Here is a 26,970-nt window from a genome sequence, read left to right as displayed (position 1 = left end):
TTGATCATGTTGCCAGAATTTCTTCAACGACATTACCGTCTAACTTGATGTCCGCCGTAGATGTTCTTCCTATGACGGGACCCACCGGAAACAGTCTCATCGTCTCCTTGCAAACCATTTCGGTGTAGGGTAGATGGGATATTTCATCCATTGTAACCTCCTTGTCTTTGTCGGGACAGGCTTGAACAATCTCCTGGTAGACTCGCTCTTGAACATCCGGATGCATGGCCAGCATCAGCAGAAGGCTACACATCGTAGCTGCCGTCGTGTCATTTCCGGCAAAAACCATTGTGTCCAGGTGCTGATTGATGTGCTCATCCGTGAGTTCTCTATTATTTTGAGCTAATTCCAACAATTTGTCCAAGAAAATTTGCGGCTTCTTAACGTAGCTGTCTTGCGACATTTCGTTCAAGCTTTCGGCATCATTGTTGTTCTGGTTCAAGTTCCGTTCACTCATCACGCGCTTCATGCGGTCCTTCGATTCCTCAAGAATTTCCATTGATCGCTTGTAACCCTTAGTCAAACGATAGATAAACTCGGGATAGAACCACGGTTTGACCAACCGATCGATGAAGATATCCACGTATTCTTCCTGTCTCGAAAGAAAATGATCTCCATCATCCGATCGCTGCAGGTCAAAGTCCAACCCGAATGCGGTCGCTTATCGATAAAAAAAAGAATTTCAGGTTTGTTTTTGAAAAGAGAGTTCTGAAGAAGTGGTAATACGTACAGCATATGAGATCCAAGGTACACTTCGAAAGAGCATTTAATACATCAACTGGTCCTCGATTTGCGTAATTCTCTTTGAGAACATCAACAAAAATTGTGCATTTTTGATTGAAAATAGGAATAAAACTGTTAACAACAACGGGTCCAAAAGTAGGATTCAGCATTCGACGTTGATCTTTCCACACGTGAGCTGAAAAGTTTAGATTAGAAGAATATTCTTTTGAACCTCTGATTCGGGTGGACATTTCAATCAGAATGTTACCCGGTGCTGCGAATATTCCTTTCTCCACACGAAGGAACGAGTATTGGAAGGCTTTGTTGAGGCAGTAGGGTGAGTTCATCACAACCTGCAGATGTTCCGGTTTGTACAACAGCACGTGCATTACTGGACCTAAATTTAAACCCACCGGAGACTCGTAGCTGTTTGCCAGTTCCACCATTCCTCGCCAAATGGATTCTATAAGAAGTTGAAAAAAAGTTGGCGGAAATTACTAGAAAAACATTCCATTTTTTTTATTTGTTTCATTTCCATTCCGGTTGAGGGTAAAATGCGCATGTCTGTGTAAAAAAGGAAAGGACAAACGTTTTTTTTTGTAATTTTATCGATTGCAGTGCTTCTGAACTTTTGTGTGTTCGGATGATCCTTAGGAAGAATTTCTTTAAAAAATGACACATACATGCTTACTTATACTATCTCAGTGAAATTTCATGTTTGTTTGGAGGTCTGATTTACTAAAGAGTGATACGGTCAAAATTTGGTCAATATCAACTTGACGTATTTCTTTCAATTTTGCATTAAAAAAACCTGAACACCCCTCATTTTGAAGGTGTGGAAGGAGGAAGAAGAGCAGCGTATCAAAATTTTGCTCGCGCATCGCGAAAATCCGAGCTACTAGCACGCAAAGCTGGCAAAATCGCTAAAAGTTTCCAAATTAACCGTTACAAATGTAATTAAAGTGTTTGGGGAACGTTTGTCGACAGCCAGGAAGTATGGATCGGGGGGAAATCGAAAACCGGAAGCCACTGAGACGACAAATAGGGTTGCCGGTAGTTTCAAGCGGAACCCTAACCTCTCTCTTCGAGATGCCGCAAATAAGTTGGGTGTATCGTCTACAACCATGCATCGAGCCAAAAAAACGAGCCGGACTATCGACTTACAAGAAGGTAGTGACGAAGTTTGACTGCGTGGTAGGACTAATGGACGACGAAACCTACGTCAAAGCCGACTACAAGCAGCTTCCGGGACAGGATTTTTATACGGCAAAAGGAAGGGGAAAGGTAGCAGATATTTTCAAGCACATGAAACTGTCAAAGTTCGCTAGGAAATATCTGGTTTAGCAAGCCATCTGTACCTGTGGCTTGAAAAGCAGCATTTTCATAGCTTCCGGGACTGTCAACCAAGAAATTTACGTGAAAGAGTGTTTGAATAAACGTCTATTGCCTTTCCTGAAGAAACACGGTTGTTCCGTACTGTTTTGGCCGGATTTGGCATCTTGTCATTACGGTAAAAAGGCCATGGAGTGGTTCGCCGCCAAAAATGTGCAGGTGGTTCCCAAGGACAAGAACCCTCCCATAACGCCAGAAAAAAAAACTTGGTACGTGGGAGTTTCTAGAAAGAGGTAATTGATTCCAGGAGTCGATATTTAATTCAGAGATCTGCGAAAGGGTCGTCCATATAAACTGTTCAAGGTTTTTGCGGTATTGACGTTATTATGCATTGGATAGAGATGAAAATTTTCACACAGAACTTTTGAGGGACGCTCAATTGTTTCAGATTTCAAATCTCGAGTCAGAGGTCGGCAAAAATGGTCTTTCATATTCTCTGTTCACTGTTTTTGCTATATTGGGGGTTATTCTGCAAGTCGAGTGACGTGACTCTCAAAATTCCACTTCTTTATCTTGACTCCAGGAAATGTTTCATAGAAAAAACGTTGTATGAATGAGCTCCAAAAATCGATCACAGGACATATGAGCTGAAACTTCTAGACTAGAGTGGTTTCTGGAGTCGGCACAACGATGTGAAATTCACGTCACGTGAATCACATCACGTCACGTGACTCTCAGAATAAGCCCCATTGTCTTGATTCATGGCCGTAGGAACGGGGGGGGGGGGGTTTGGGGGTCAACCTCCCCCCCTCCATGAGGATCCAAAAAAGCAAGCGAGGTATTCTACTCTACACTCAAAATTTTAAATTCAGAACCAAATTATGATAATAGAGTAAGGATAATCTAGAGCAGTGGTTTTCAAAGTGGTCCCTACCGCCCCCTTGGGGGCGTTGAGAGCTTCTAGGGGGGCGGTGAGCTCAACTTTGAAATTTGGGGGGCGTTGGAAGGGCTCAGGTGGGCGATGGGATCTTTTTTAAATTCACATTTTCACAAATTACGGAACAACTTAGAATTGAAATGACAACTAGTACGTTCAATGCCCAACAATGAAACGACTTTGAAGAACTCCGAAAACCAAATTATAGCCAGGTTGAGGACATATATCTTAGTTTTTAAGCACGTTTTTGTCTCTGTAAGTCACAATAACAGATAGATTATTTTTAATTGTGGAAGATTTCGTATACGGTCTGTATATTGATCTGGTTTTGTAAGTTTATTTTGGGTTGAACTAAGAAGCATACATTTTGGATGGCAATGTGTTCTAGGTCATATGAATTTGATAAATTCTAAAGTTTATACAATGCCTGAAAATTTTTAAAACGTATTCTCTTGAAAAATTGACAATTTTCGAACAGAATCTATGATAAAAGGTGTCGCAGATATAGTCATAGATTTTTGGAATAAAAGACTAAAATGTTAACAGCTCAAAGGATCTTTTATTTTTAGTTCTGATTTACTGATCTTTAGTTCAATCGATAAAAAAATTAATACGGCAGTTTTTTATGATCAAAAATCAAAAGTTATTCGATTTTTACTAAATTTTCGGAATTAAGTTTTTGGAACCAGACCCGTTAAAATGGTATTCAGATTTAGTCCACAATTGCCATAAATAAAAGTTGAAATTTATTTTATCAAGAAATGATACTATTTAAAATACTTATTATGCGATGTCACCGACTTATCAGTGAATATTTTGTAGAAAATTAAAGGGAAATTCAATTAGTAAAGAAGTCTGTTTACCGAATACTTTGATAAATGATTTGTTATTAGATATTTTTTTTTGTTTTCCAGTTTAAGTATTTGTCCTGAGAAAAAAAAATTATTTCAGTCTTGGTGGTCAATTTTATTTTGTGTTTTGTCTTGCTACAATTGATGGTTGGCTTTTCTGTCTTCTTAAGTCAATTATAACAGTTTTTAAATGTGCTAAATTTAACGTTTTGAATTAAACTACAGTAAAATTTCAAAAGTTTATGGTTTTGCAACGATCCCAATAAGCTATCTTTCTAAAGATTTTTCAAAAAGTCGCTCGGGGGGCGTTGAGCTCAAAAATTAAGCGAAAGGGGGCGGTGGAGGAAAAAAGTTTGAAAACCACTGATCTAGAGTAACAATCTAGACAAAAAACTAATGCCAAAACCTCAAAAATCCACCCCAAGTTCAAAATTCTGCTACACTTTTTCAAAATTTTCTCACTTGTTCATCGAAATTCAGGTCTGAATATTAAATTTTAAATTAAATCAAACCCATTTCGAAGGTTCTGATCCCATAATTCCCATAACCTAAATTGTTTTTCTATTTTTGTATTTTGGATTGTGTATCCCGTATTTCTTATGATTGTTTGACTTTCAGTTCAAACAATCATAAGAAATTAGTAATAAAAAGATGCTTTGAAATCCTGGTTGAAATTCGTTTCTGCATTTAATATAAAATTTAAAGCATGTTTTTCGACATCATATGCACTTTCAATATTGTGACAATAGTTTTCGAATCTGAATAAAGAGAAATTTTGATTTATATTCGAATTCGAAGTTCTAAAACCTAATTTTTACACAAAATTTAAAAATTTAAAGTTTCGAAACGGCGATCCAAAATTGAAGTCAGACTCAGATCTTTGTAAGTTCATATTTTAAATCTGTTTCAAAACACAGATTTAAAATAATAATTAAAATAGTGAATAATTTAAATAGTGAATTTAGATTTAACCTAAACTAATGAAATTAAAAAAAAAAGATTCATGCATGAGGGCTCTAAAACTTGGCTCATAAAATTCTGATCAGGAATAAGATTCGAAAATCGTATTTTTCGTGCATTTCAGAGATCGTATGAAAATTCAGATAAAGATTCAAAGCGCAATTTTTTAAGTTAGGTTCAGAATTCAGATTTAGAATACAGATTCAAAATTTAGAAAAAGGTTTAAATTGTAAATAAATTGTACAATCAACATGAATTGTCGAGGAATTCTAGAGATCATGAAATCAACACATTGCGGTCCAAATACGAGATATCTCGTGTTTTAGATTGCTAACAGTGTGCTACAATTCGAAGTATAACTTGAATGGACTGAATTTGAGTGTTAAACTTTAGTAGACAAAATTGAACACAACATTTGCCGTAACTTAAAAATGCTAATTTAAAATTCACTCCAGGGGGTTCTGAGATATAGAATGCCGAATTGCGATGTTTCTCGTCAAACACTATTCAATTGAAAATCACAAATAATCGGTAGAATTTGAGTTATTTGTTTCATCCGAAAACCCCAAATTGATCATCTACAGCATCAAAGGATTCGAAAATCATCCACAGGACTTTCATTATGGAATTGATTCTTTATGAAAAAATTGCTGTTTAAGAAACATCTTCTATCCACCTAAAAAATCTGCACAAAATTTTATATTTTCCCAGTGTATTGTATAACATTATAAACACATTAAGGGCATCAAAATTTGGCATTTTATGTTTCAGAAACCAGTTTTCAAAGCCAAATTTCATACTTAAATAATAAATTTGGTTCAAGTTTACATCAAGTAAATTTTATCCGAAAATCTGATGTTTTTTATCTCTTACTTCTTTTTGAAAATTTGATTTATTTTCATCAAAGGTTCAAATCTTTGAACTTGCAAAATAATTTGGAAGATAGGGCATGATTTGAATATGGAACAAGATTTTTTTTTAAGAAAATGAAGATTCTCCTAAAAAAGCTTATCTTATGCCCAAATCAACTTAGTTTGATGAACCAGTATCTTAAAAAAAATCAAAGATTTTTACCATCGATAGAAGTGAATTCAGCTCACCTTTAAAAATAATGACAAATTTTCTAAAGTTACGATTTAATACGAAAACTTTTATGTCAAAGTACTTGAAAATGAATGATCATATAATCACTAACATAATTCGTTTTATTTTTTTTTGTATTCGTGAATTGTTGGGCAAAAAATCATAGTTAAAAATCAGTCACCAAAACCCCCTCCCCCCCCCCCCACCCCTGAGTCGGTTCTTCTTACGGCCCTGTCTTGATTATACATCGGATTATAATGAAAATTTGCACATGGGAGTTTGACAGCTCATGTTAATGATTTCAGGTGTCAAATTTTGACAAGGAATCAGTAAAAGAGTTCGTCTTAATATTTTCGATCATATCGAGGCAGAAATTAAATTACGCGAGTTTTGCAGGACGAGGAATCGATTCCTGATAACAAACTGTCTATTAGACGACAGAAAAAGAGGTCGTCCACATTTACTGTTTAATTTTTTTGCAATAATTTTTTTATTATGCATGAGATCCAGACGAAAATTCATTCACAGGTGTTTTACAAAACGGACAATTGATTTATGAAATAAAATTTTAATCAGACCACAGAAAAGGGGTTGTTAATATTACCTTTTAAATATTTTAGACATCTGGTAATATTATTTTGTCTTTTTAAGTCTTGAATGAAGATCAAACAACGGTGATTTTTGAAATACCCGACGTTTCGTCCAGTTTTGTTGGTCTTTTTAAAGGGAATTTGCTGTCTGTTGTTTTAGTCGATTTCGTTTTAGTCCAACGGCTAGGAGTCGCCGCGTAATCAACCATCACCAAAGTAATGAAAATGTTCGAGGAACGTATTTCGAAAACTAGGAAGCCGGGATCTAGGGGGAAATCGAAATCTGGGAGCAGCAGTGACGAAAAGAAGAGTGGCTAGCACTTTCAAGCGAAACTTCAATCTCTCCGTTCAAGATGTCGCCAATACGTTGGGAATATCGTCTACAATCGTGCATGAAGCTTAAAAACGATCCGGACTATCGACTCATAAGAAGGTAGTGACTGCAAATCGTAACGAAAAGCAAAACCTTACGGCAAAACAAGATCTCGGAAGCTGTATATGACATTGTTGAAAAAGTTTGATTGCATGGTAAAGAACGACGAAACCCTCGCCAAGGCAGACTTCAGACAGCTTCCGGGACAAGAGTTTTATACAGCAACCGGAAGGGGAAAGGCGGCAGACATTTTCAAGCATATTAAATTATCAAAGTTTGCCAAGAAATATCTCGTTTGGGCAGCTATTTGTAACAGTTGCTTGAAAAGCTACATTTTTGTTGCAACCGGGACCTTCAACCAGAAAATTTTCGTGAAAGAGTGCCTTTGCTGCCTTTCCTGAAGGAACATGACTTTTATGTGCTGTTTTGGCCGGATTTAGCATCCTGCCATTATGAAAAAAAAATGCCATGGAGTGGTATGCCGCTTACAACATTCAGGTTGTGCCCAAGGATAAGAACCCTCCCAACACACCAGAACTTCGCCCAATCGGAAAATATTGGGCAATAGTTAAGCAGAACCTTAAGAAGATCCAAAAAACTGTTAGCAGCAAGAAGCAGTTCAAAGCAAACTGGCGTTCTGCAGCACAGAAAGTGGATAAGGTGACTGTACAAAATCAGATGGCAGGCGTCAAACGAAAGACTCGCTAATTTCGACTAGGTCAACCGGAATCTTAACTGAGCATTTTTTTCCGTTTTTTATACATATTGCACTTCAAAATGAAAGACACTTTGATTTGTTTTAAACAAATACTCGATTTCAAAGCAATTTAGTTTGACCACTTTTTGATCCGAACACCCTTTACTCTTTTACAGATTTTCACAAGAACGACAACTAGTCTTACTGAAATTGAAGTGAAGGCAATTACTTTCTCTGTTTCACACGGGAATTTGTATACAGGAACTTCAATCGCGCCCTTCCCTAATCCTCTAAACCACGGTCGGCAGCTCTTCTTCAAGTAAATATTACCTTGTGACGTCCACTTGACTAATCGGTACGAATTTCCAATCAACGGCAACGAAACTGGACCGTTCATTTTGGCGAAAGTGGCACGAATTTTCCTCCTGCTCCATTGGTAATATCCTATGTAAGCAATACAGGTCGACACCACAAAAACTATCACAAAGTTTAACATTTTATTTCACTTCTTATTTCGTGAGGTTCACTACGCGACTTTTCTTCACTGTTCTCTACAATAAACCGAGAAATTAATGATCACTAGTCGTAGTCACAAATGAGCTTAACGAGTACGATGAATGGCCTTTTTATCACTTTCAAGTTTGAAATCTAGTAGAACATATGGGTATCTAAATAGTCCGAACAACCGAGAGTTCTCCAATGCAGTTGTGTCAAATTGACTTGACTTGTAACCACTATTGTTAAACCCTTCGGTTGTAAATAAAAAGGTGTGATTCATTCCAATCCACCTCCTGCTTTCTAAAGGGTCATAAAACAACAGTCTTGGATCGTCCCATTGACGCGGTACAGATCATGTCCTACGCCATTAAAGATTGATCAGATCAAGCACCATGTTACAATTAAACATTAGCAAGCTTTTAATTTATAACCTCAAATCATAGGCACAATAACCCGTTTAACCAGCCAAACATACGGTACACATAGTGGGTATGTAATAAGTCTTGATCCAAAACTATAATTATCCCATAAGTACCGCGCCACTAGCCGCCGCCGTTAGAGTGCAAGGTGAAGAACTTTCCTTGTGGGAACAAACTCCGGTTAGCGCCATAACGTGACGGATCGAATGCCTCTAACCGGTTTCCACGAAGTAGAAAATAGTAAACTTCTAGTTTTCTTACGATGGAATTCGCTAATTATAGATGGAAGAAATTTCGTCCTACGCAATAGACCGGTTGCCATCCCTAAACCTGTGTAGGACGCTTGAATTACTTTCCCATGAGTGTTAAGGATTCATTCCTTAGATACCTTTATCTTGGTCAGTGGTGCAGCAGGGTATTACAAGTTAGTAGTTGGCGGTAATGAATCAAGGAAGTGTTACGATTACGTCGTAGAACAAACTCGTTTGTTCTCAATGTTAAGGCATCGAACACACTTATTGGATTTCAGTAAAATTCTTGTTTCTTTGAAGTTATCATTTTTCATTAACTCTAAAGTCAATCTTTCAAGATCTCTTACAAATGCTATAACCAGATATACTTTAACTATATTATCCATAACTTTAACTGTATTTGCTTCAAGTCTTCTAAGCCAACGGTCATGAGATCGAATTCAAAGTTCATTGTGTGATCTGATACACAGCAGACGTGCAGACTAGAGAAACACGTGTTCAATTCCTTGCAAAAATGGAGTCGAAGATTTTTCAGAAAGATACATTGAAGCTTGGGTTTGTACCGACAACTAGAAATCTTTCAAATGAAGAGGACTTTTGCCTTTTCGTCAAGTTCAAAACAAAAGATTTGATAAGATCTCCACTGCTGGCGATCCGGAGCCGTCTTCACTTGCTGCCAGCCAAAGTTCTCGTCAACTGTGCGGATTTCAGCGGCTAGACTACGACGCCACGAGCTTCTGGGCCTGCCTCTTCTTTTCTTTTTTTTTTGTGATGGCCCCGTAGGACCATTTGGGTCCTTCCTCCACCCCATACGCTTCTTTAGAAGTGGGAGGGACATTTTATCCTTAGGATAATATTATATTACTTTGAATTTTCTTATTCTGTACGACTTTTTTCGTCTTACTCCCGCGTATGTCCATCACCGTACAATTCTTTATCTGAATCCTCGTCAAATTTCCATCACTTTCATCATATGATCCTTGTTAGGATTTGTCATATTTTTAAACAGTCTGTTTGATGTATTGTATTGCCATTTTCTGAAAAGTGTTTATATTCACACTATTTTTGATGCTTGTCGGTAGGTTGTTGAACATTTGCAATCCGTTGTAGAAAAGAGAGCGTTTGCTCATCTCTTTTTTAATATTCGGCAGTCTGAAGTCTTGTGCTCTTCTTGTGTTGTATCTGTGAAAGTCGATTCCGTATTGCAGGCCATCCATCAAATAATATGGTAACATTCCATTTTTCATCTTATCTATAAATATCAAACTGTTATATGCAATTCTTTGTTTCACTGACAACCATTGAAGAATATCGAGCAGTAAAACACTGGGAGTGTATCGATTACATCGAATCACTACTCGCATAATTTTGTTTTGTATTCTTTGTAGTCGATTTGTTTGTGTGTAAGATGCGTGAAGCAATATTGTAGCGCAATAATCAAAATGTGGCATGATCACAGATTTTACATAATTTTCTTTTGACCAGAAAGTCATATAACGGCTAATTCGGCATAGTATGCCATATTTTTGGCGATTTTCTTGATTGTATAGTCAATATGTCATATGAAATTCAGCTTCTCGTCAACTTGTATTCCCAAGTATTTGACTTGGCGCACTCTTTCGATGGCACAACCATCAATCAGCGATTCTGGGAAGACTCTTATTTTTCGATTACCAATAACCATCCAGTTCGTTTTATTAAGATTCAGACACAATTTTTTATGTTTTATAAACTCAGAAATATTTTTCAAATCAGCTTTTGCTTCTTGGATAACTAGCACTCCAGTAGGAGACTGAATCATCTGCAAACAGTTAGAGACAACCATAACGAAGACAGTTTTTCATGTCGTTGATGTACAATATGAATAACAAGGGACCCAGAACACTTCCTTGGGGGACACCTACACAGTAAACGAAAATCACCGAGTTCGGTAATTTTTTTACCGAAATCCTAACTTGTGTAAATCGTTAAACTGTTCGGTAATTTTTTCGCTAAAAAATAAACGATCATCGGTAAATCGATTCTTCATTTACCGATGTTCGTTTATTTTTTACCGAAAAAATTACCGAACAGTTTAACGATTTACACATGTTAGGATTTCGGTAAAAAAATTACCGAACTCGGTAATTTTCGTTTACTGTGTAGATTATTTTCCCTATACCGGGAAAACGATGTTCCATATTTTGTTCTTTGCATTCTACTATTCAAGTAGTCTTTAAACCAGTTTAATACCGGTCCGTTGATACCTATACTTTCCAATACGTTTACCAACTTTAACCGATCAATCGTTTCAAAAGCTCTCTTGAAATCCAGAAACACAGCAACTGTATAACTATCGTTTTCAATATTGATCTTCCAATTTCTGAGTATCAAGTTCACTGCAGACTCTGTTGGATGCTGTTTTCTGAATCCAGATTGCTCGTTAATCAATATTCCTTCTGATTCAATAAAACGTAGAAACTGTTTTGTAACTGCTAACTCTATAGCACCTTTTCTTGTAATTCCAACATGTTTATCGGAAGATATAATTTAGCTTCTCGAGCATTTTTCTCTTTTTCAATCGGAACAACAGTCGAATGCTTCCATGTAGAAGGTATTATTCCTAATCTTAGATTCGTATTTATAATTTGTGTCAACTGATCACCTAGTACCGGTAGAGAATCCTTTAAGACTTTTAAAGAGACGATGTCCATACCAGCCGTGGATTTCATATTTTTCACGATTTTGTCAAATTCTTGACAACTTATTGTTTCAAATGAACTGAAACTTCCACCATTGCAACCAATATAATCCACGAACACGTTAGAACTTGCCGGAATGCTGTCATGGATTTCCATGACACTGTCAATGAAGAAGTCATTAAACTTCTCTGCTATTTCAGTTTCATCTGTGATTTCAACCCCGTCAAAAGAGACCGAATCTACTTTTGCAGCATTCGGACTCACTAATCGTTTAATAGTTTTCCGTAGCAGTTTTCCATTATTTTTATTTCTTTTCAGCTCATCTTGAATTGATCGATTTTTAGCCAGCTTTATTTCACGCGAATATTCATTCCTTACCAATTTGTATTTTTGCCAACTTCTTTCGCATTTCGTTCTTAGAAACTTTCTATAAAGATTGTCTCTTCGATTTTTCATTTGCTTTCATTTCCGTAATAATACAAGATATCAGGAGCAGTAGGTTGTTAGCCTAAAGTCCCTATCCCGCGCTGACCTGGAGAACAGACGCTCGGTTGTTGTTGCACGCCGCCCCTGACCTGGGGAACAGACGCGTGCGGCCACCTTCTCAGTCTGCATGCGACCAAAGCATCCACCGGGGTTGGGTACCCGATCTCCGCTTAGGTTACTCGCATCCCAGCCGGTACCACGGGGAGGTAGAGATAGGAGTTGTGGATAAGAGGTGATATGACCACTATGATGTCTCGTGTTGCACATTATCCACCGTTTACCGACCCCTTGCACTGAATTTAATACCTGAAATCCATTGCTCGTCTCTCAAAACTCTCGTTTATTAACTTTCATCTGAATCCGATGTATAATAACGACTATATCGCATTAACAGTGAATAGTTAATATGGACAACCCGTTTGGTCGACCTCTGTTTTAATTTGGATAAGTGGAATCAATTGTTTGTCCCTTATAACTCTCCTGTTCAAATTTTCATGCCAATCCGATGTATAAAAACGTCAATATCACTAAGATATTGAAAAGTTGATATGGACGACCCCTTTTGCCGGCCTCTTACACCGAATTTGATATCTCAAATCGGTTGCACGTCACTCAAAACTACCGTGTACCAATTTTTATCTGAATACGATGTATAATTGTAGAAAAACAGTGTGCTGTGGTTTGGTTAACAGATTTATTTGACTGGGAAAGTAGGCAAGCTGGTAGGCAGTTTTATAGAAAATTCAAATTATCATGGCTTGCCTGGTTTTTCTTAAACTTAGAGGAAACTAAATCTAACGGCTAATTATAACTATCGCCTAGGGTTGTTCCTTAACACCCCCTCTCAATCCTAGGGAGGCTCGATGATGTTTCAATGGACCAGCCGGCAGACTCTTGGTGAGGACATCTGCTAGCTGATGGCTTGTTGCGATGTACTGCAGTTTGATGATCTTGTCCTGGATGCATTCACGGATGAAATTGTAGCGAATATCCAGATGTTTCATTCGCTTCTGATCTCGAGGCTCTTCTGCGATGTGAATGCAGGACTGGTTGTCTTCGTGGATTATCAGCGGGGATCGCAGAACCACACCAAATTCGGACAGTAGGTTCTTCACCCAGATGGCGTCACATGCCGCCTGGCTTAGGGACACGTACTCGGCTTCGGTGGATGATAGTGACACAGTTGTTTGTTTCCTGCTCGTCCATGCGACCGTGTTGCCGAAAATCTGGAACAGGTAACCGGAGGTAGAATGCCGAGTATCGACATCGTTCCCCCAGTCAGCGTCAGCGAAACCGATGATTGGCTCGCCGCCTTCGTCTTGCTTGGTGTAGACCAACCGAAAATCCTTCGTCCCTTGGAGGTACCGCAAGACACGCTTCAAATAGGCACAATGCGTATCAGTGGCACCACTCTGGAACCGACTCAGGTAGTTAACCGCAAAGCTGATATCCGGTCGCGAGGAGAGCATCAGGTATGTGAGGCAACCGATGAGCTCTCGATAAGGCTGCTGCGTTGATTTCTCGCTTCCGGAATTTCGGGCCAGCTTGAGGTTCGTCTCCAGTGGGGTGGCAACAGGCTTGCAGTTCCGCATTCCGAACCGCTCAAGCAGGGAAGATACGTACCCGGCTTGACTGATGGACAATGTACCTTGCTTCCTGTTGCGCACAATGTTCAGGCCAAGAAAAGTGCTGACATCTTTCAGGTCTTCCATCTCGAACTCGGCTGCTAGTTTCGATTTGATCCACTTCAATTTTTCGGTGGAATCCGTCGCAATCAAGATGTCGTCTACGTAGAGGATCAGGTACACCTTGAAGTTTTCGGTCACCAGGGTGTACAGGCAGTTGTCGTAGGGAGACCGCTTGAAACCTAGCTCCAGGATGTACTTGTTGAAGCGCTCGTTCCACACGCAGAAAAATAGAAATTAGTTTCAAAGGAAAGTGCCGCAAAAACAAAGGATTTTTTCCTTTGATTTTGGGACAAACAAAAATTCCTTTGATTCAAATGCATTTTCTTTTGTTTCAAAGAAATGCTTTCCTTTGAATCAAAACTTTTTCTTTGTTCCAAATAACATAATGCTTTTAATTCGAAAGCCTTTTCGTTTAATTTTATGAAATTTTCGTTTATTCCAACGTTATTTGGGTTTCAATTTTAAAGTATTTGTTCTTCAATTCTATGTTTTGTTTCTAAAAATTCTAGTACTACATATATAGTAATTTTCGTCCAATTGGAAATAAAAAGAAATAACTTATGGTTTAAAAACATTTATTTATTTGTAAGTTCATATTCACACAGTCGATTTTTCCAGAGTTTTGAACCGGCACATCTGTAAATAAAAAAGAGAACAAAATGTACACAAATATGTAACAATAAAATAAATTAAAATTATTTATTTTAATGGAAAGTACTTACTGAACGATGTTTGTTGGCGGACAGTTCCTTTCGAACAATTCATGAAGGGTTTTGACGCCAGATGGATCCTTGGACCGGATCGGAAGCGATTAGTTGGATGAATGGTTGCCCTGAAAAAGTTTGTTAGGTTGACGGTTTATTTGAAAATAATTGATTTTGATAGACCTACCTAGGAGTCCACTATCGTTTGGCCTCTAGTTGTCAAGACTTTCCTACGCCGGATCTTGTGATTCCGGTGCTGTCTGACTGTTGCGCGGCATGAGATGAAATGATCTGACTGGTTGTCGGAAAAACTTCTCGCCCGACCCGTTCACTAAACAGAAGCTAATGAAGATGTGTCGACTGTTTGACGAAGAAATACTTTGATTCAAAAGAAAATTCATCTAAATCAATGAATTTTTACATTGATTCAGAGTCGAAAAAAAAATTTCTTGAATTTAATTTAAATCTTTTGATTCAAAAATTTGGAACATTGGTTTAATGAAATAAAAATTCGGTTCAATTTAAAATTTACTTGAATTAAGGAAAATGGATTTTGTTTCAATGTACATGAGGTTTTTGAATCAAAGATGTATTTTTTTTATCTCAATGGCACTACTTTTCGCTGCGTGCAGCTGCGGGGCGCCTGCTTCAGACCGTACAGGGATTTGTTTAGTCGGCACACTTTATTCCCCCTCTCAAATCCTGGTGGCTGTCGAATGTACACCGTCTCTTCCAGATTTCCGTTAAGGAAGGCGGTGCGAACGTCCATCTGGTGCAGGTGTAAGTCTTGCTGGACCGCCACGGCCAAGAGCGTTCGAACGGTACTCATCCGAACCACCAGGGCATACGTTTCGTGGTAGTCGTACCCAGCACGTTGAGAGCAGCCTTTGGCGACCAGTCGAGCTTTGTACCGGGCAGGTTTACCGTCATCCTTCTTAATTTTGAACACCCACTTGCACGGCACAACTCGACTTCCGGTAGGGGGGTCGACAAGATTCCAGGTGCGGTTTTTCTCCAAGGACCGCATCTCTTCGTCGACAGCAGCTTTCCACAGCGGCCAATCGTCACGCTTCTTGAGTTTCTCGATGTCTTCTGGCAGCTCGTCGACGTAGGCTTCGGCATTCAATGCAAAGGCGATGTAGCTCTCGTCTTCAGAATCGCATCGACCAGCGTGGCGTTTCGGGGATGGATTCAATTCGTAGTCGGAAAAACGAGCCGGCCGCTTTTTCGCTCGTCCACTTCTTCTTACTGGCACTTTTTCTTGATTGTTTAGCACTGTTTCGATATTCGAGACTTTTTCAATTTCACTTTCATCACTGTTGTCTATCAGTTTATCATCCCATACAGATTCGTCATCAGATTCTAACACTTTTTCACTAGAATTGTCCTTGTGTTCATTTAGTTTCACTGAATCTGACACGAGATGATCATCACTGTACTTATAATTTTTCACTTTCTTTTCTTGCACTATTACGTCTCGAGCGACGATCACTTTCTTCAGCACAGGATCCCACAGACGATATCCGTTGTTCCCATATCCAACCAGGAAACACACATGGCTCTTCGGATCAAGTTTGGACCTCTTCTCCTTCGGGATGTGTACAAACGCCTTGCTTCCGAAGACACGCAGTTTAGACACGTTTGGCTTGTGTCCGAACCACATCTCGTACGGCGTTTTTGCTGCCGTCAATGCAGCGGTGGGGCTCCGGTTGATGACGAACAGTGCTGCTAAAACCGCTTCGGACCACATGTATCGTTGGAATTCGGACTCGTCCAGCATCGCCCGAGCACGCTCCATGATGGTTCTGTTCATGCGCTCGGCGACGCCGTTCTGCTGAGGCGTATAGGGGATGGTGGTTTCCATGACGATACCTTTTTCGTTGCAGTACTCCTGGAATTCGGTGTTGATGTACTCGCCACCATTATCGCTTCTCAATCGGGCGATTTTGGTTCCAAAACGAGTAGTGGCCATCGCAGCATATTTTCTGAACGCCTCAAAGACTTCGCTCTTCGCTTCGAGAATGTAGACGGCGGTAAAATGCGTGAAGTCATCGATGAAGCTCACGAAGATTTTCCCACTATTCCAGGATGCTGGCGAGAAAGCTCCACACACGTCTGTATGGATGAGCTCCAAGGGGCGTGAGGAGCGGGGCTTTGAGGACTCGTCGAACGGCAACTTAGCTTGCTTCCCCTTCATGCAGGGCTCGCAAATCTCGCTTGCAGATTCAGAGTCTGCGGTGGCGTCCAAACCTTCGACCATCTCGTTTCGGATGAGTTTCTGAAGACCAGCTTTCCCGATGTGCCCGTACCGGCGATGCTACAACGACAGCTTTCCTTCGGTTTCTGCCGTCAGCGCCGAACCGAAACTCCGGATTCTCACATCCAGCTCGTACAAACGACCTCTTCTGGGGGCGACGCACACCACTCGCTTATTCTGGCGAATGTGCGCGTTCTTTTGGTTGAAGGTCACTTCCATTCCGCGTTCCGTAACCTGCTTCACGGAAAACAAATTGGTGAGAAGACCAGGCACGTACAGGACATCGTGGACAGTGCAGTTGATTTCCTTGCCGTCCACAAGGGCTGCCAATTTGACCTCGCCAGCGAAGTGACTCGTTAGCGACACACCTGATTTGGCCACGTTGATCACCACCGGGGATTTCAGTTGACGAACGTTCACTAAGTAGCTTTTGTCACCGACCATGTGCTCGGAAGCACCACTGTCAAGCACCCATCGGAATTTGCCTTCATCGCCGCTGCTGGCCGCCTGCGCCACCGTCACGAATGCGATGTCGTTTGATTCAGCAGCGTGTGCTCTCCCCTTCTTCTTTCTGGCAGTTGACTCGGAAGGCTGACTTTTTCGGTTCGGTTCCTCTGGACAGTCAGGTCGCTTGTGTCCAGGTTTGCCACAGTTAAAGCACTTAACTGTGAAGCGCCTACTTTTTCCAGCGAACGCCGTTCCACATTCCATCCTCACCGCACCGTGCTGCCGTTTCACGTCCTCGTTCAGCAATCTCGATTTCACAAATTCCATCGAGCATTGCTCCACCGGCAAAGTTTCTAGGACCGTGATAAGCTGCGTGTAGGATTTTGGCATCGATTGTAGCAAAAAGAACACCAGCACCGGCTCATTGAATATGATGTTAGCCGATTCCAGTTCACGGACCACCTTCTCGAACGACAAAATGTGCTCCTCCAAAGACACTTTCTCGTCGTACTTCGCGCTGGCCAACCTTTGCAGTAAAAAGAAGACACCGGACACACCCTTTCGGTCGAAATTGTTCCTCAGGGCGTCCCAAATGGCCTTCGGGGACGGCTTTCCACGGATGTATTCCAGCTGCGAGTCTGCTATTTTGTGAATTAGCACCGACTTGCACTTCGCATCCTCCAACCGGCGCTGTTTGCGCAAAGCGTCCCTCTGCTCTTCTTCGGCTTCCTCGTCCGCCACCGGGTAGAAGTCCTCCTCTTCAAGACTCCTCTGGATGCAATGGAGCAAACCCAACTCTTCGAGGTATGCCTCCATTCTGAAGCTCCAGTTTGAAAAATTCTTCCCGTCGAACAGGTAAACGCGCTGGATTCCAATCGACTCCATTTGACGACCGATGTGAACAACTTTTCACTCAAACGAATTAAAGCCACGTGCGCGAAAACTTCACTTCTGTTACCAAGGCAACGACCACTGAGCCCACAACCTGTAGAAAAACAGTGTGCTGTGGTTTGGTTAACAGATTTATTTGACTGGTAAAGTAGGCAAGCTGGTAGGCAGTTTTATAGAAAATTCAAATTATCATGGCTTGCCTGGTTTTTCTTAAACTTAGAGGAAACTAAATCTAACGGCTAATTATAACTATCGCCTAGGGTTGTTCCTTAACAATAATAACGTCAAAAACAGTGAACAGTTGAGATGGACGACCCTTTTGGCTGACCCCTTACACAAAATTTGAGACCTGAAATCAATTGCTCGTCTTTAAAAACATTCATGAGCAAATTTTCAACACAATCCGACGAAAAGTAATGTAAATATCGCGAAAACAATATTTGTCTTGTATGGACGACCCCCTCCAGAAGGAGTCATCCGAAAATCTGAAAACATTTTTCATCATTCCTGGTCCAAACGAGCATCCATGCCAAATTTCATACCTCTAGCTCTTAAGAAGGTTGAGTCTATAGAGGACAAACAAACAAACAAACATACAGAAATTGCTTTATATATGTATAGATAAATGCTATTTCAGGGCTCATGTTGAGATTTAAAAATAACAATCTTAGCTGAAATTGTCCCTATTAGAAAGTTTTTTTTATTAGAAGGTTTTTTTTTATTAATTGATTAAAAGTAACGATATTTACATTTCTATCTTGCTTGCTGGCATAACTCACAGCTTTTTACAACACATGTGTAAGAAACCAGATTAATTTATGATAACTTCTGTCAATATTTTGTATACAATTCTAAGTTCAAAACTATTCTCTATTTTTCTAAAAGCTTTTTTTCTTCTTTTTAACTTTTTCGTTTTAACCATTTGAGCTCCAACTGCTTAGGTTCGTTATTCCGATAAAAAAAAATTTAGAATTAATTAATCAATCAAATGTTGAGCTTGTTAATCAAATTCGCTCCAACAGTTCCAATTTACACCGTTGTGATATTCTTTATCTTAGGTATCTTTCTTAAAACTCAAAGCATTTCAATCAATACAACATTGAAGCTTAAATGTAACACTATCAACGACCCCAGGCGATTATCGATAGCGTGTCGAACATGTGCATCGTCGCATTGAATTACCGTAATTTTCGTGGGTGATTGCTCAAACTACACAATCTTAAAACACCTGTCGTAAAAGTACCGGTACAGGAACATCACACCATATGAAGTGTGGATTAAACGTGGGATTTTTTTCAACCTTAGTTATATTATACTTTTGAGAAGTGAGAAATTAAAGTTGAGTGACCGAAAGAAAGTCCAACCGCATAAACGTATAAGCGTTTTAAGGTTTATTCATTCATTTGAATCGATTCGTGGCACGTTTTCCGTGCCACGACGCTATTTATTCGGTGCTTATTCACGCATTAGATTCCATACACTGTTCGAAATTTTATTATTTTTTTATTAATTGAAAAACAAAAAAATCAACTTTTGGAGGGTCAAGTAAACCAATTTTCATTTTTGAAAATTGATGAAAAAAATTAAATTTTACCAAAATTATAACTTCTGTGTAAGAAACCCTATTTTCACACACCTCTTAAATTGTTTCGATTGAAAATCATATTTATTGACAAAATTGACTTTCACTATCGCTTCTATCAGGGATTGATCGGCTGCAGGGCTCAAGCTTCCAGATGATCCCGTGATTGCACTAACTTAATGAGCTTGCATGTTACATTATAAAGATAGGTCCCAATATTTGCACGTTACGCATTTGTTGGGCACTTCTCCTAACGGAAGTTTGACTTTGCGTTGCGATGTTCAGTCTGATATTGATTTTCGTAGCTGTTTCGTCGTGTAGTTACTATTGGCACTTTCGAAGATCGCGTCGACGTTTCTATGAACTCGCGGCTAAGATTCCCGGTCCCTTCGATTGGCCCCTGATCGGAAGCATTCATCTGGGATTCGGTCGAAGTGCGACAGGTATTTGTGAATACATGCTGCAGTTTCTTCACACCATTCCGACTCCGATGAGGGCCTGGTTGGGTCCACATTTGTTCATGGTATTCGACGATCCGGAACATCTAGCGGTGATCCTGAACTCTCAGCACTGTCTTAGGAAATCCTTAGTCTACAAATTCTTCGGTTTGAGCGACGGTCTCCTGACTGCTGAACCCCATCTTTGGCGAAAATTGCGTAGAAATCTGAATCCTTCTTTCTCGCTAGCGAACCTTCAAAGCTTCATTCCGACGTTCAATGAAAAATCGAATATTTTGGCCAAACGCTTGGAGCCTTTCCTGGACAAGGGCGAGTTCAACATTTTACCATTCATGGGAGAGCTTTCGCTGTCAATCAGCACCGTCACCACCTTAGGACTAGACCTCGATAAAGATACCAGTGAGTGTCGGAAAAACTACAAGGAAAACGCCGATCACCTGTTTACTCTCAGATGGTCCCGAATATACAAGGCTTGGTTTCATCTGGATTTCATCTACAAGCTCAGTGCCACGTGGAGGGAAGAAAAGGCCCGCTCAGAAGTGTTCGAACAAATGTCTAAAAAGGTAAAGATTATTTCTTCAACACTCTACAATATTAAACATTTTCTAGTTATAACCTTTGACCATTTGAAAATTTATGAAACTAATGTTAGGGTTTGTTTATGTTGAACTAGATCCAAATCGACAAAAATAGCAGACGGCAAAGTGAATTACACACAAAATTTCATGAATTATTAACAACGCTCATAACAATAATTTGTAATTAAACTTCGAGTACCCTTGAAAAAGACCAACAAAACTGGTTGAAACGTCGGGTATTTCAAAAACCACCGTTGTTTGATCTACAGACCGAGAAGTCAAACTAAAATTACTATATATCATTCCCGATCGAAAGCATAAACCTAATTTGAAAGATATCGTATTTGGAAACGAAGTTATGATTTATAAACGAATTCAGAAGGCTCGGTAATTTTGTTTAATTCCACATTGAAGTTCTACATTATCACTTAAGATCAGATTTTGATTGTATACATAATATGCACAAAGTAAAAGTTCCAAGTAAATTTAAATGCTTTTAGGGAAATTTTGATTTTTTGAGTCTCTTCCAAATCCCATATTTGTCCTTAAAATTATGAATATATAAGGTTTGAATTTACTTATTTGAATTATACACAATTCAAGTAGAAGATAATTTTCAAGAACGTAATCAAAAGCAATTTTTCGTGGAAGATTTGTTAAAAAACAAAGTGGGAAATTATTGAACAAAATTCAAATAAAAATAGCTAAACACAAAACATGGAAATTTTAAAGGATGAAAAAATAAAAAACTACACAAAAATTTAAAAAAAATATTGAAAACGTCAAAGGTGGCAAAAGTGACTGCAATGAGAGAAATGGTAAATATGACAAAAATGGCACAAATAGCAAAAACCACACAAAGTATAGAAAAAGGCAAAAATAAATAAAATGACTAATAAACGCATTATTGAAGAAAATGACAAAAAAGATAAACATGATAAAAATGATCAAAATTTCAAAAATGACAAATAGGACAAATATGATAAATTGACGAAAGGAGAAATATAACAAAAACTCAAAAAACAAAAATGGCAGCAATGAAAAAAATGAGAAAAAAATAACTAAAATAAAAAACTGCCGAAAATGCCAAAAATGACAAAAATAGCAATGACAAAAATGACAAAATGATAAAAATATCTAAAATGATACAAATACAAAAATTACATAAATGACAAAAATGACAAAATTGACAAAAATGACAAAAATGGTAAAAATGACAAAAATGACAAAAATGACAAAAGTGGCAAAACTGAAAAAATTTACAGAAAAGACAAAAATGACAAAAATGACCAAAGTGACAAAAATGACAAAAATGACGAAAATGACAAAAATGACAACAGTGGCAAAACTGAAAAAAAAATGCCAATAATGACAAAAGTGTCAAAACTGAAAATAAAATTACAACAATGATGAAAATGACAAAAATGCCAAAAATGACAAAAATGCCAAAAATGACAAAAATGACAAAAATGACAAAATTAGCAAAAATGACAAAATTAGCAAAAATGACAAAAATGACAACATTGATAAAAATGACAAAAGTGGCAAAACTGAAAAAAATGACAACAATGATAAAAATGACAAACAGAAAAAATGACAAAAATGCTAAAAATGACAAAAATGACGGAGAAGACAAAAATGACCAAAATGACAAAATTTACAACAGTGGCAAAACTGAAAAAAATTGACAAAAATGACAAAAGTGGCAAAACTGAAAAAAAAAATGACAACAGTGATAAAAATGACAGAAATGTCAAAAATGAAAAAAATGACAAAAATGACAAAAACGACAAAAATGACAAAACTGACAAAAATGACAAAAAAGACAAAACTGACAAAAATGACAAAAATGACCAAAATGACAAAAATATCAAAAGTGGCAAAACTGAAAAAATGACAACAATGATAAAAATGACAAAAATGACAAAAATGACAAAAATGACAAAAATGACAAAAATGACAAAAATGACAAAAATGACAAAAATGACAAAAATGACAAAAATGACATAAATGACAAAAATGACAAAATGAAAAAAATAAAAAAAAATGACGAAAATGACAAAAATAAAAAAAAATGACAAAAATGACAAAAGTGACAAAACTGAAAAAAATGAAAACAATGATAAAAATGACAAAAATCAAAAATGACAAAAATGACAAAAATTACAAAAATGACAAAAAAGACCAAAACGACAAAAGTGGCAAAACTGAAAAAAATGACAACAATGATAAAAATGACAAAAATTACAAAAACGATAAAAATGACAAAAATTACAAAAATGAAAAAAAATGTCAAAAATGACAAAAGCGGCAACACGAAAAAAATGATAACATGATACAAATGACAAAAATGACAAAAATGACAAAAAATTACAAAAAATGGCGAAAATGATAAAAATGACGAAACTGACAAAAATGACAAAAAAGACAAAACCGACAAAAATCACAAAAAAGATAAAAATGGTAAAAATGTCAAAAATGACAAAAACGACAAAATGACGAAAATGGCAAAAATGAAAAAAATAACAAACATGACAAAAATGATAAAAATAACAAAAATGACAAAAAAGACAAGAATGTCAAAGCTGAAAAAAATGACAAATATGACAAAAATGACAAAAATGATAAGAAAGACAAAAATGACAAAAATGGCAAAAATGACAAAAATGACAAAAATGACAAAAAAGAAAAAAATGACAAAAATGACAAAAATAAAAAAAAATGACAAAAATGACAAAAATGACAAAAAATACAAAAATGACAAAAATGACAAAGAAAACAAAAATGACAAAAATGTCAAAAATGACAAAAATGACAAAAATAAAAAAAAATGACTAAAATGACTAAAATGACAAAAATGACAAAAATGACAAAAATGAGAAAAAACGACAAAAATGACAAAAGTGACAAAAGTGACAAAAATGACAAAAATGACAAAAATTGACAGAAATGACAAAAATGACCAAAATGACAAAAATGCCAAAAAATTTCCAAAATGACAAAAATGACCAAAATGACAAAAAATAAAAAAAAAATACAAAAATGGCAAAAATGACATAAATGGCAAAAATGAAATAAATGACAAATATGACAAATATGAAAAAAATGACAAACGTCACAAAAATGACACATATGACAAAAGTGACAAAAATAACAAAACTGACAAATCTGACAAAAATGATAAAAATAACAAAAATGATAAAAATGATAAAAACGATAAAAATGACAAAAGTGATAAAAATGACATAAATTACAAACTAACAAAATAACAAAATGACAAAACTACAAAAAAGACCAGAATGACAAAAAAACTGCCCAAGTTAAAAAAGGTGTATATAACAGGTAGGCAAAAATGACGGAAATGATAAAAATTACAAAAACGCCAAAGATAACAAAAACGTTCCAATTTACTAAAACTATAAAGATTACAAAAACCACATGAAAAAGACGAACAGGAAAAAATACAAAAATGACAAAAGGGGCAAAATAACAAAACTTTTGAAAATAACCAAAATGAAAAAAACAAGACAAAAATCCAAAATGAGCGTAATGGCAAAAAATAACAAAATCACATAGACAGCAAAAATGACAAAAATAAAGAAGAAACAAATATGTATAGCAAAAATGAAAAAAAATGTAGAACAAAACAGAAAAAATAAACCACAAATTGTGAAAATGACAAAAAAAGTAACAAAAAATAGCAAAAATTACAGTCAAGACATAAATGATGAAAATGACAAAAAATATAAAAGTAACGAAAAGAAAAAAAAATACATAAAAAAATTACTAGAACGACAAATATTTCATATCACGTTCTGTGGAAAATTTAAAAAAAACTTAATTCAGAACATCTACAGTTTTACATTTATGTTTCTAGATTCCAATCAATGTCAAAAATGGAAAAAAATTAAAAAAATATAAAAAGTTAAAAATGACCAAAAAAAAAACAAAAATGATTAAAAGGAGAAAATCATAAAAAATTACCAAAAAAGACGAAAAAGACAAAAGTTTATAAATATGAGGAACAAAGCGAAAAGCTGACAAAAGGACAAAAAACGGAAATGATTGAAATGACAAAAATGACAGAAAAGACAAAGCTGACAAAAATGACAAAAAATCAACAATACGGAAAAATCATCAAAACTGATAAAAATGAGGAAATGACAAAACTAAAATTCACAAAAATGGCAAAAATAGCTAAAATGACGAAAAGTATTAGAATTATTTTTTTTCTCAGATTAGAATGATTAAAAATTTGTCAAGGTTGGAAAAAAAAAGAAAAAAAATCACAAAAATGACTAGAATGACGAATATTTTTAATATATTCTGTTTAAAAAAACTTAATTCAGAATACATGTACCTGGATACTTTAGCATTTCTTCTTTATAGGTTCTCGAAATGCGAATGGAACAAAAACGGCAAAACCCTACAAATAAGACTGTGGAAGAGGATGATTTCAACATTCGAGCACCCCGGTTGTTCATCGAAAATCTGGAAAATTTCTTATCCCAATCGTCCCAGTTGGACAACCGCATCATTCTGGACAATCTGAATACGATCATTTTTGCTGCCACCGACACTTCGGCCACCGTGGCCTCAACCACCCTTCTTATGCTGGCCATGCATCCGGAAGTTCAGGAACGAGTCTACCAGGAGGTGATCAGCGTGGCACCCAGTGGTCCTCTCGAGTATCAAGATGTATCGAAACTGGAGTACATGGAAATGGTTATAAAGGAATCGATGCGACTGGTTCCGGTCGTTGCCTTGGTTGGGCGCATATGCGAAAAAGATCTACCGGTTGGAGAGCACGTGATTCCAGCTGGAGCAGAGATCGTGATTCCGATTTTTAAATTGCACCGAAATAAGCGAATCTGGGGACCTAATGCGGAAGAATTTGATCCGGAAAATTTCTCCCGTGAGAACTGCGCTAAAATGCACCCCTATGCGTTTCTAGCATTCAGTGGAGGTGCGCGGAATTGCATTGGAATGAAGTATGCGTATTTAACTCTGAAGATTGTGCTGGCTAATTTGTTGCAGCACTATCGATTCAGTACCCGATTGAAGCTGGACGAATTGAAGTTCCATGCTTCAATTGTGCTACAAGTTGCCAACGGGCACATGGTTAGCATACAACGGCGAGTTTAAGGTATGAGGAATGAGAAAAATAAATATGGAACAACTTGTTTCAAATTAAATCATTTTAAGCAACCACGTCAAACTGGCATTTCACGGTCTGTATGTTGCCCACGGTGACCTAAAAAAAATGCATAACTCAAGGCGGACCGCGTGGCCATCTTAAAAATTATCAAAATAATGGTAATTCTTAAGTTTTGAACTAATATCTTCAATTTTGAGGTAAAAAATATAACAAATGCACATTAGACTGCCCCAAATGACCTGACTTTTGAAAAAGTTATACGCTGCAGGCTAAAATTGATCCTGGGCCTAGTACAAGATCTCATGCCAAATTTGGACCAGATCGGACCACGGTAAGGGGTCGCTCAACGAGCCTGAAGTTTGTATGGGATTTTGAGACATTTTGTTCGAGAGGAACGTGAAAAACAAGTTTTTCGTTAATAACTTTTGTCTCCTTCGACCGATTTCTTTTGAAAACGGGTTTTCTTAAAGCCTAAACTATGACAAATATTTCATCCGAAGATATCATTTCAATTAAAGTTAAGATAAAAAAGTTATTAAGCTCCAAAAATTGGCTAACTTTTTTAAGGGTGATATTCATCACTGTTTTAATGAGGCGACTGAATGTCCGACCAGAACACTCAATGTGAAATGCATGCCGTTTCGTCAAATAATGACCGATTTTAAACATTGTTGTTGTACTGGATTGCAATTTTTAATGTTTTTCTGATATTTGAGTTTGGGTGATATTCACTTGATAGTTCGGAAAAAAGTAGGGGCGGCAAAATGCTTGCCAATGTAAAAATAATTGCATAACCACAGGGGCTTAGGAACATGACTGAACAATTTGTGATGCCAAAAACAACCGTTTTTCATCAATAACTTTAGTTCCCATTGACCGATTTCTTTCAAAAACGGTTTATCTAAAAGCCTAAATTATGAAAAATATTTAATCCGAAGACTGCATTTCGATAAGAGTTAAGATAACATTTCACAGGTTTCGAATTTCCCATACAAATTTGGGGCAGTCTATTGTACATATTTCCGCCTTTGGGCGGAGTTTATGTGTCATCTTTTCTACTTATCTCAGGATCTTTTTTTTCTCAAAAAATCTATTCAAAATGGTTGTTAAACTTGTTACTCTCAGAACCAACAGCCAACAATTTTTTTAGATCGAAAAACACATGTCCTTTTACATTTTTCTCACATTTTCCATCCAAAAAGAGCAATTCATTAAAAAGTCCTTCTTTCCCCTAAACCGAGGTTTCGAACATAAGAAAGGTGGTGGCGGACCGTTTCACGCGTGAATACTGTTTAGCAACGTTTTTCTGTCACCTTTCGCCAAAAA

General features: G+C 37.3%; 2 protein-coding genes across 3 annotated transcripts in view; one reads left to right on the top strand and one right to left on the bottom strand.

Annotated features, from left to right (window-relative positions):
* The window catches only part of LOC129751397 (cytochrome P450 4C1-like), a 37,035-nt gene that overhangs the window by 727 nt on the left and 9,338 nt on the right, over positions 1–26,970 (bottom strand). The window contains exons 1-4 of one of the 2 annotated variants that reach the window (XM_055746883.1): positions 7,877–8,308; positions 992–1,186; positions 731–919; positions 37–660 (exon numbers count right to left, since the gene is read on the bottom strand). In XM_055746883.1, coding sequence (XP_055602858.1) covers positions 37–660; positions 731–919; positions 992–1,186; positions 7,877–8,042 — 1,174 coding nt within the window. In that variant the 5' untranslated portion in view covers positions 8,043–8,308. Of the gene's footprint in view, positions 1–36; positions 661–730; positions 920–991; positions 1,187–7,876; positions 8,309–26,970 lie in introns of those variants that run through there. The other variant, XM_055746884.1, reaches the window with a different exon arrangement.
* Positions 12,513–25,762, top strand: LOC129753604 (probable cytochrome P450 313a4; the record flags this gene model as incomplete). The annotated part of the gene is given in 10 exon segments (XM_055749439.1): positions 12,513–12,539; positions 14,861–14,869; positions 16,051–16,412; positions 16,497–16,885; positions 16,958–17,064; positions 17,109–17,171; positions 17,220–17,326; positions 17,377–17,598; positions 19,772–20,471; positions 24,876–25,762. Coding segments are annotated over 10 exon segments (2,742 nt in total), but the record flags the coding sequence as incomplete, so codon positions are not given.

The sequence above is a fragment of the Uranotaenia lowii genome, chromosome 3 (genome assembly GCF_029784155.1).
Source record: "Uranotaenia lowii strain MFRU-FL chromosome 3, ASM2978415v1, whole genome shotgun sequence".
NCBI lineage: Eukaryota > Metazoa > Arthropoda > Insecta > Diptera > Culicidae > Uranotaenia > Uranotaenia lowii.
The sequence above is the reverse complement of the archived record's forward strand: the minus strand, read 5'-3'. Positions and strand labels throughout refer to the sequence as shown.